Source organism: Citrus clementina, unplaced genomic scaffold, assembly GCF_000493195.1.
Source record: "Citrus clementina cultivar Clemenules unplaced genomic scaffold, Citrus_clementina_v1.0 scaffold_6, whole genome shotgun sequence".
NCBI classification, from domain to species: Eukaryota; Viridiplantae; Streptophyta; class Magnoliopsida; order Sapindales; family Rutaceae; genus Citrus; species Citrus x clementina.
This window is the reverse complement of record NW_006262139.1, coordinates 23457542-23468298: the sequence shown is the minus strand read 5'-3', so window position 1 is coordinate 23468298 and position 10757 is coordinate 23457542. Positions and strand designations below refer to the sequence as shown.

Genomic DNA, 10757 nt, shown 5'->3' with positions numbered 1-10757 from the left:
CGTTAAGACGTTTATATTTACAATCATACAATTTCTAATATAGCACCGCTCAGATTTTTTAACCCTCTAAAATATTCGAGGGACGTCAACTCCCTTTCTGGGAGAAAGACTATATTCACTCAAGTTTTGAGGCTTCGAGAAATGAAATTTAAATTAACCCCTGCAATGTGTCTGTTGGGGCTCAAACCATTTTCCTCACACTTATGAGGGAGTGGCTCTAGCCACTTGAGCCAAGCCCTAATAATTTATATCGTTAAGACGTTAACCCAACTTTAATAAACAAATTTATTTATTTATTTTTGGGTGGGAGAAGCTCATGAACTTACAAGAGTCATGTCATATTAATTTGTAAATATTTATTTAAATGTTTATTAATTTTTTTTTATCTAAATTTTCGTTTCATTAATAAATGTGAAAAGACACATAATTAAAAGATTTGAGTTCTAATCAGAAAAATAATCTCAAAAAGTCAAAGATTATTCTTCTTAAATAAAATGGTAAAAATCTCAAGCGATACGACAACGTTTAAAAGGAGGCGCAAAAAATAGAAAGTATAATTTTAAAAAACCTCTCCTGAGTTTTGAGGTAGTTACAAATAGATGACAACAATCAATTTATTTGTAAGCACCTCCTCACCATTAGTTAAATTTTTCGTTGACAGTTAGTTGCCTTTGAAAAGACGAAATTACCTTAATGATGTTTGTATACACGACACTACTAAAAATCAACAGTGAAATTTAGAGCCTCAAATCAAATTGCTTGGTCAATTGGTTGGTTTATACAGTGACTCAGTGAGTGATCATTGCCTCTATTTCACATAAACTCCATAAATAATCAGTTGTAAGTCCAAGCGCACCATAGTTCCAACTCAGCTGAGTTCAACTCATCCGCTGTTAAAGCTCCGCTCGAGCTCGAGACCAAATCCGATGCCCTCCTCTCCCAAGGACCCACATTTCCCTACTCTCGTTCAACACCTTGCCGACCTCAAAACCCTTGTCCAAACCTTCATAGATAGCACAACCATAATAGCCTCAAAAGCTTTTTGACTCGGCGAGTCTCGTCTTACTCCATCATTCGAGTCGCTGCACTATCGAGACTGAAATTGAAGCCTGGATTGACAGAGAGCATGTCGAGGGACTCACAAAGGCTTTAAAACATGTGGATGGAGATGGTGGCAATGAGGATGACTTGGTGAGGTTGCTGACTTAGTTCGAGGACCGAGTCTCGCAGGGGTTTAATCACCGGTTGCAAGATTTGGTGCTCAAATCAAATGTTTTTTCATTACTTGAAATGATTATACACTAAAGCCAATGGCATGCATACATTCAACAAATGTCTTTGTGGGTCAATTGTTAATGGCCTAACAATTCAAGCTTTGATAACAATGAGCTCAAAACGCATTCAATTAAAGGCTTTTGGAAACCTAAGAAATTTGGATCTCAGAGCATAGTGACTAAAAAGACAAGTCTCAATTATTGTGCTCATGCCACCAGATGTTGCAAAACTTTTAGTTATCTCACGAATTGTCATAAATGCCCCCAACTACCTAAACGGAAATTAAACGGAGCAAAAACATAAGGGGGTGCTTACAAATAAATCAATTTTCCCCATCTACTTGCAACTACTAGAAACCTCAGGGGAGGTTTTTAAAATTACCCAAAATGGAAAAAAGGAAAATTGTTTTTGTTTTTGTTTTTGTTTTTTGACGTAAAAAAGAAGAAGCAATAACAAAGAAAGAAGGCTCGTTCTTGGTTGTATTCTGTGGACACAAACTTCGAAGAGACGGCGAGAAAGCAAAAACGAAGTGAGAGAGTGAGTGATGGGTGAAGAGAGAGAGGATTCGCAGAAAATCAAAAGAATAGCAGCCGCTGCATACGATTACGACAACGACCCGCGATGGGCGGAGTACTGGTCAAACATCTTGATTCCGCCGCACATGGCCGCCCGCTCCGACGTTGTCGATCACTACAAGCGCAAGTTCTACCAACGTTACATCGTTCGTACACTCTTCCTTTTTCAACTTTTTCCATCTTGGGTTTTATTAAATTATTTCAGATTGTTGTGAATTTTTATCTCCGTTTTTACTTTTTGGATTTCTGATGTTATAATGTTTTGTTCTTGGATACTGTTACCATTAATCTATTTTTGATTGTTTGAAGTGTTGTTTTTATTGTCTCTGCGAACTGTATTTTGTTTTATTTTGGACATGGGATATGGGTTTGTTCAAATGTTTTTGGATTGTTCGTGTTCTATTTGGGATTTGGGATTGCAAGTTGTGAAATTTTTTATCTGGCTTTTAGTGTTTTGTAATTGGAAACTATCGTTTTCAAAATTTGATTTTGATTGTTTCAAGTCCTAGTTTTGTTGGAATTGGGAATGAGATTTGTCATTCCTGATTTGCTGCATTGATTTTGTTTGTTTGTTTTTTGTTTTTTTTTTCCAGTTTTGGGTCCTGGTCATCTTTGGTATTAGTTTCTTTTGGGATCCGTTCAGTATATCATAGGCATTTAAGAAAATAAGTGCTAATCATATTTGGGATGGGGTTTTTCTGTAACTCGTTTTTTTTGGTATAGAATTTACATCTTGGGTTGGAAGATGCTTATTGATGCTTATTATTCACATTATTAGTAAACTTTATGTTGGTTTAGGAGCTTACCTCTGTTTTGGGCAATTTTTCTCCCCAACTTGTTAGTTGTTCTTATAGTGGGATCTTTTCGAAAAGCAGGATCCTGATCTTGTGGTGGAGTCTATGTCTCAACCAACACAAGCCTCAGCATCTTCAACCTCATCGGCAACTGCAAATGACCGACCTCGACAGCGTAACTCTGCTAACCCAGGTAGATGAATAAATGTCTCTGCATGTCTGATTTAATCAACAGAATTGAAAACAGCAGCGGTTTCATTTTTAAGTCAGAAGTTCATTTAATTTTCTATTTTCTGGAAAGAATCCTGCTCTTTTCATTGAATTGAATCCAAATTGATGTTGTAGGGTCAACTACTAGTAGGTCCTCTGGGACATCAACCAATGCAGGTTCAAATACAACTTCTGTGCGCTGGGACCGGCAAACAATACAATTTTCTGTCAATGCTTGGGTAATGTAGTTTCTTTGGTGTACAAGTATGTATATACTTACAAATGCGCATGCAGTCATTTGTACAAGTGTATTAAATTTAAGTTTACAAATTAAGTAAATCCTCAGATTGAGTTTTGCCTTTGGCCTGGCCTGAGTGTTTCTGCTTGTACATTTTTTAATGCAATTGTAAGAAATTGTCAATCCTAGTCCTACTTGGTTGTTAACAATATCAATGGTTTCCTGAGTTCTTCATATTTCTCCTCAAAATTCAGCATTTTTTAAAAACCTACATTTAAAGAAAGGAGTAAATAATAAAATAAATTGAAATAAATGCTTCAACTTTTTTTTTTTTTAATCAATTCTTTTGGGGCTTGATGGACAATACTGCCTAACTTTGATGCGATAGGAAATATTTGTTGAGGAATATCCTCAATTGAGTATCTGGATGGTTTATGATAGTTATATAGTTTGATTAATATTTGTGGAAGTTGTCGAGTTATGAATTTTGTCGTGGATCCTCTCACTAGATCACAAAGTCTTGTTAATCCCTTAAAAGTTATCTATGCAATCTCAGTCAAAATGGGCTATGCTTTGTCCTAGTTCTTGCATCTAATTTGTAAATTTTTAAGCTTACTTCTATGTTTTAATTCTTGTAGGTTTTTGTTGTGGCTATGCTTGCAATATTTCCACTCATACCAAGGAATCTCTCAAATAGGGCATATAGACTGTCATTTATGGGCACGGCGTGTTCCTCTATATATTCTTTGTACTCACTTTATGGGGTACCCATCCATTTTGCCTTTTATCCTACACTTAGTATGCTATGCTGTTTTTCTTTTTAGATTGACCAGTCATGTACCATATGCAGAAACCCAGAGCATGGAATATGCAGGCTTTGCAAGTCTACTTTCAGTCAATAATAGCAACCAAAGATTTTATTTACTTCATCTACTGCCTCTCCTTTGTTACTTCGCATCTTTGCCTAAAATGTGAGTATTGCTTGGTCTCTAAAATGTTAGTCTCTTAGTTTGATTTTCCCTCAATCTATATAGCAGACATTTTCTTGTCGCTTATTTAATATAATGGACTGACTATGTTGAGCTTTGCTTCAGTTGCTTTGATTCCCATTTTATGCCGCTCTGTGGAACATGTTGCGAAGTTCTTAAGGCGTAATTTTAGTCGTTCCATCTTGTACAGGTATGAGACCTGCCGACTCATGAATTTTTGTGGTCACTATAATTTGCCATGACATGAACTTATGTTTGTTTTCAAGTGTTTAGAAATAAATAAATAAATATGAAAATCACTAAGCACTTCATTACGAAGTAAGAGCCTTTGACAGAATAAAAATTCTCAGAGAGCATTTAGGCACATTCCACTTGACGGTATGATTTCTTTGGTAGCTGTGTAGCCTAAGAAGTCAGTAGTTATGGTTTTATGTATGTGTTTATATTTGTAATTTGCATATTGTATGATGTATTATATAATTGAATACATAAAACATTTTCAATAATTTCTCTTTTGGTGACAGGAAATACTTGGAAGATGCATGCGTATGGGTGGAGTCTAACTCAACTACTCTTAGCATACTTACTTCACATGCTGAGATTGGACTTGGCTTCCTTCTAATTATCTCTCTGTTGTCGTAAGTTTCTCAAATCATTTCTTCCTACTTTTTTTGTTTAATTCGGTTCGTCTTACTTTTAATTACTCATACAGGTGGCAGCGTAACATAATACAAACATTCATGTACTGGCAGGTTGGACATTCCACCTCTCTTCTATAGATTGGTTTAACTATTACTACATAGCTTTATTTTCTATGGATATTTTGTGCCACAATTTTTTTTTTCCATGCAGTCTTAACGGTCGGTAGAATGAATATATTATTGCTTTGATATGATAATGATGTATTTTCTTTATATGGTGATCAATGTTGCATTCTATATGTCCCTCTATGTTACCCCAAACTGGATTATATCTGGATGTCCCAGGGTTTCTTTGTTACTCTTTAACATATTATGCCTTTGGCGGTTTCCATTTAAAATTCACTGTCATCATTTATGAGGATTCTTAACATGATGGTGGAATCTACTTTTACTTTTATAGTAGGTGAATGATTTATCATCAGATGCATTTGATAGAGAGAAATTGTAGTTAATGTAGAGAAAACATACGCGGTAATGCATATGAGCTACAGCTATATAACTTAATCTAAAAATGTTCTCTCTGTTGGAAATCTGTCTGGCAGCTCTTGAAACTCATGTATCATGCGCCTGTGAGTGCTGGTTACCATCAAAGCGTGTGGGCAAAGATAGGGAGGACTGTCAATCCACTTGTTTATCGTTATGCACCGTTCTTGAACACTCCAATTTCTGCTATTCAGCGCTGGTGGTTAAGATAGAAGTATTGAGGTGAGCATGTAGGGTCACAAATCTACATGGGATTTACTTGAATATAATTTTTGTAAGAAAAGCTGAATTTAGAATTTAGATATATGATGAAGTAGCCATCTTGACTGTAGGCGGATTCTTCGATTAATTTTCAACATTCTGCCTTTCTTTTGTTCTGTATTTTTACTGGATATGTCATGTGTTTGGTCCTGCAAAGTGGCTTCCTCAAATTTTTGTGGTCAAAACTTGACCCTGCTCTGTTTTTATTTATCAGCGATGATATATCGCAAACAACAAACAATTATTATTCATTTTAGTTATATGCGTGGGTGCATTTAGAATTTCTAACTAGATTCTATAACAAATCCCAAAACCCAATCCGATTATTCTTTTTTTTTTTTTTCAAAACTGTAAAGAAACATTTAAAATTTCATTTTTCTTTTTCAAAAAATAAAATAATCTAAGACTCCAAAAAAGCACTCATGACCTGTAAGCATGTAACAAGTAGCTTGCTGGCTGTTTTGGCTAAAGGGTAATCGAGATACGGGCCAAGTGATATGTGGCATTTTCTTGAAGCCACCAGAAAATGGGATGTCTCCAAGTGCGTTAAATGGGGCAGCCGCTATTTTTTGTTTGAGCAACCACATAATTTGTGTACAGGGCAATGAATGGACTTTCGGCGAATAGACGAATCGAAGTGTGTAGATTAATGAAAAGTAGTCTAGAATAAACTTTACAAGCTTAAATATAGAATTAAAATTAGTACTTTCAAATAACAACGAAAGCCTACTCTACTATATTTTACTCATTAAGAGTTAACCCACTCCAGCGCTACTAAACCATGTCACAAGTTATTATAAACTTTCTTGACTATTTACTAATTGTCACTGGACACTCAAAACAACCAATAAACAAATCAACTTAAACTTGGGAGGGTATGTTTACGGACTACTAACTCCATAACTTATAAGTACTCGCAATAGTCAAAGCCAAAGCAAAAGACTTTTTTGATGTCTCATGTCGTACCACGAGTCCTACTCACATGATGCACTCCATGAACCACCACAATTTCCAAACGAACACGTTTCCATGAAGATGAAGATGAACACTTCACTGGAACCTATTAGCATTAAGCAGAGAATCTCTTTCTTACAAGCTTCAATGATCAGACATTACATCGATAAGATACGCGTTAAGTGGCCCCACCACCAATGGACGAGTAGCGGAGGAGAGACAATCAAATAAGTAAATAATTCCTAGCAAGAGCAACAAAATTAAGAAACACACACACCGCGCTCACACACACACACAAGGACAACAACATTGTATTTGCCTGCACATGAAGTACGTTGTTTCATTATCATTGCACTCATTTCAAAGCATATCATTAACGACCCACAATCCAAGATCCAATCTCCGACCATATTATTAATATAAAACATCTTTTATTTTGCTTTCTGGGTTTTGTTTTTGGGTGTGTTTCGTTAAGGTGGTAGTGGAAAAATAGACAATTAAAATTATGAATGACGATATGGAGACCGAACCGATGGTGTCGTTTGGTCCCTCTAGTAATTATGTGGGAAGCAACAATCAGCAGAGGCGCCGGAGACCCGCCGGAAGCAAGCCGGAGAAGCCACGACGGCAGAATTCGTTTAGCCGAGATATTGGGCACGCTGCCGCTGAGACTTATCTTATCACCAGGCTAACCTTCACTCTTCTTCGATATCTTGGGTACTGTTTATTTTTTTAAAATCTGTTTTTATGATGGCATCTGATCGGTTGAATATGGATGTATCTGGGTGTTTGTTTATATGTGAATTTGTTTCAGATTTTGTTCTATTTTTTCTGTTGTTAGTTATGCTTTGACACATGTTGATATGAGTTGAAAAAGTTTTGCCTTTGTTTGTTTCCCAAGAAAATTGCGGGACACAGAGGAAAAAAAATATTGATTCTGTTCAAGTTATTGTGCTTGCATCGATATGAAACTTTGGGATTATTAATTATTACCTTGGTGTTTGTGGCGGGTTGCCGTAATTTAAGTTCTGTTTGCAACATTTATATATTCTATTAATCATTTATTTTCATTCAGGTTAGGCTATCGGTGGATCTCAAGATTGGTTGCTCTCGGTTGTTATGCTATGTTACTTCTGCCCGGCTTTCTCCAAGGTGCCTGTTTTCCTTTTCTCTTGCATAAATAATTATCTTTTTTTAAACAAGGATTGGATTGTGTTCGATTAGGGAGGAAATTAAAAATTGCCAAAGTGTCAAAGATTTATGAGACATCTGCTTTTGATCTTCTGCAGTTGCCTATTATTATTTTTTCTCGAGCCAAGTCAGGCGGAGTGTTGTTTATGGAGATCAACCCAGAAATAGGTCAGCAAATGTGTGATGCGGTTAATAGTTAATATATTATTCCCTATGTTCTATGACCTTTTCAGGTCACAGAATGCAGACTTAATTTACTTCTACCATTACAATACAGGTTGGACCTACATTTTCCCACAAATAATGATGGACCGAAGCCAGTTGTGGTGTTTGTAACTGGTGGAGCCTGGATTATTGGGTGAGTAATTTTGAGTAGCTGCCTCATTACCTTCAAGATCTCCTAAAATTTCCTGTCTTTTCTATTATTTTATGAAGTCAAATTTCTTTCAGGAACCCATATAGGTAACAGTTTTAGGCTAAAATTCAGTCACACTCACCCTTCTTCTCTGCTATAGAATACCACCACCTAATTGAGAAGGAGAGCTCGAGAAGAAAGTTAAAAAATATGATGGCTCCATATGGTTTTGATACTGATTTTGGAAGCAATTTCTTAGTCTCTATATCATAGTTGGCTTGAGAAGCCCTTTGAATCACAGAGTACTTTTATCTGTGTTGTGACATTAAGAAGACATATGGAGAGTCCATGTGAATGAGGAAACATCAAACTTTGGTGTTGGATTTACTTTTGCTTGCAGAACCTTGACATCAAAGACATGTTAAGAGGTGTAATGTGGTCATTACGTCCTTCATTTTCAACAATAGTTTTGGCAATTCCATGTCTTATCAACAATCATCTTTCCCGGTTGCATTTATGATGACCATTTAATATATGCACAAAACCCATTGTCTACCTTGTTTGTTACCTCACTGAAGGTGCGGACTTGTTGAACTTTGTTGTGCCAACTGTTTCTAGCAATACTACTGTCCTCATTCTCTGGCTGATTTGTAGTATTTTTGTTTTAAATTGCTGTATAATTCCTTTCATAATATGACTTTTCTGTTGGAATTATTATTTAGTTATTTATTTATTTATTTTGGTTTCATGTTGGTTTAGGTACAAAGCGTGGGGTTCTCTTCTAGGAAGGCAATTGGCGGAAAGAGACATTATAGTTGCATGCCTTGATTATAGGTAATTGTTCAGTTCAAGCAATACAATGACGGAGTCACATTTTACATCATTTAGATGTCCAACTTTTTGAAAATATGAAAAAAAAAATGTATTTCCACAGATTGGCTGGTGCCTTTAGCCTGATACGTTTGGAATATAATGCCTCTCACATCCATTCCTGAAGGGGTGTGTTGGAAGTACGAAAAGTTATTTCATTTTATGTTATTCATAACAGTTAAGCAAGTTTCGAATCTGGATAAACTGACAAATTTGATATGCTGATTTGTCAGTTTATTTATATAACTCTCTCTCCATCAAGAGCATGCTCAAAATTAGTATTAAGTTTAACAAATAGAGCTTCTTGTACTATCTGTTCATAAAAATTTACTTTAGCCTATATCAATGCAGAAATTTTCCCCAGGGAACTATCAGTGACATGGTGAAAGACGTTTCTCAGGGCATCTCGTTTGTCTTCAACAACATTGCTGATTATGGAGGTGATCCTAACAGGTGATAGGCTGGTTTCCCGTTTTCCTGAATTCACAGTTTGATCTTCAAATGGTACCATTGATTTCTGATGTTTGTTTTTGAGTAGGATTTATCTAATGGGGCAATCAGCTGGTGCACATATTTCTTCTTGTGCTCTCTTGGAGCAAGCAGTCAAAGAATCTACAGGAGAGAGCATCTCGTGGAGCACTTCCCATATAAAATATTATTTTGGTTTATCTGGAGGGTAACGTTTCTGTCCGTTCCTTTATTATGAACCCTGTGGGAGTTTAAAGAATGTTAGCAAAGCAGTTTTAAAATTTTTCTGTCAATATATTATCAGCACCGGTATTACTTAATTTAGTAACTGAAGGTTGTCTATTGTTATACTGAAATGTTTGAAATCATGAACTTCTAGGTTTGATGTGTTGAAGGTGATAGAAACTCATAGCAGTAATGTTCTTCCAGTATGTTGATTGATTCCTTCATTGATGTTTCCACATAGTTCTATATTTTTATAATTCCCTTTCATATTCTATTGACAGGTACAATTTACTTAATTTAGTAGATCATTGCCACAACCGTGGTCTCTATCGTTCCATTTTCTTAAGGTAATCTGCAGATGATAATTTTGTTGGTTTTGATCAAATCATGCTTGTCAATTTTTTCCTTATCATGTTCATTGCCATAGATGAGTTTTGTTGTGATTTGCTGCTACAGCATCATGGAAGGAGAAGAATCCCTTCCAGTATTTTCTCCTGAAGTAAGAATAAAGGACCCAAGCATTAGAGATGCTAGTTCTCTCCTACCTCCTATTATACTTTTTCATGGAACCTCAGATTACTCAATACCATCAGATGCCAGGTTAGAATGTGCTTCTCTAGATTGATACGGCATGCTATCCCTTCTTGTATTTAATATCATTGCTATGTTTATATTCTGGATCTACAAAAATAAATGTAGCAAAGGTGTATACTGGTAGTGATTTTACGCCATATCATGGTTTTCATTAAATTAAATGACGGCGAAGTATTGTTAGTATCAAATCAGATACTATTCATGTCAAATATAAGATGTGTTACCTTCTTGTTCAAATTATTTATTTATAATATCATGAAGATATTGGTGCTAAAGGTGCATGAGGTATTTGCAAAATGAGAAAAACAAAATGGAAACTGAAATGCATCCAGTCTATCTGACTGTTGGAATATGATTATATGAAATAGCTTTATTACAAATTTCCTAAAATTTTTGCGTATTTCCGTTATTCCTGATATTTAAGTTGTCGTATGCAGTATGGCATTTGCAGATGCTCTTCAAAAGGTTGGAGCCAAGCCTGAGCTGGTTTTGTATCCTGGAAAAGTCATACAGACTTGTTTCTGCAAGTAAGTCATGATTGGATGTCTATTGTAATTTTCATCAGTTTTTGTCT

The 10757-nt window shown here is 35.7% G+C and overlaps 2 protein-coding genes across 3 annotated transcripts in view; both read left to right on the top strand.

Moving 5' to 3' along the window:
* The first annotated feature begins 1716 nt into the window (after positions 1 to 1716).
* On the top strand, positions 1717 to 5764 carry LOC18038031 (transmembrane protein 33 homolog). Of its 2 annotated transcripts, XM_006430772.2 has the most exons (9): positions 1717 to 1996; positions 2726 to 2837; positions 2990 to 3093; positions 3731 to 3856; positions 3943 to 4063; positions 4187 to 4271; positions 4606 to 4719; positions 4794 to 4833; positions 5325 to 5764. In XM_006430772.2, the coding sequence occupies exons 1-9, from the start codon at positions 1820 to 1822 to the stop codon at positions 5475 to 5477; spliced, it is 1032 nt and encodes a 343-aa protein (XP_006430835.1). In that variant the 5' UTR covers positions 1717 to 1819; the 3' UTR covers positions 5478 to 5764. The 2 variants fall into 2 exon arrangements, with proteins under 2 accessions (XP_006430835.1, XP_024038067.1); XM_024182299.1 differs by lacking the exon at positions 4794 to 4833 and having other exon boundaries at positions 5325 to 5417.
* A 748-nt stretch (positions 5765 to 6512) lies between these two features.
* Positions 6513 to 10757, top strand: part of LOC18038979 (isoprenylcysteine alpha-carbonyl methylesterase ICME) — a 5056-nt gene continuing 811 nt past the window's right edge. The window contains 11 exon segments of the mRNA XM_006430770.2: positions 6513 to 7197; positions 7556 to 7632; positions 7770 to 7839; positions 7949 to 8029; positions 8786 to 8860; positions 9248 to 9349; positions 9435 to 9572; positions 9871 to 9936; positions 10046 to 10189; positions 10621 to 10685; positions 10688 to 10710. Coding sequence (XP_006430833.2) covers positions 6986 to 7197; positions 7556 to 7632; positions 7770 to 7839; positions 7949 to 8029; positions 8786 to 8860; positions 9248 to 9349; positions 9435 to 9572; positions 9871 to 9936; positions 10046 to 10189; positions 10621 to 10685; positions 10688 to 10710 — 1053 coding nt within the window. The 5' untranslated portion in view covers positions 6513 to 6985.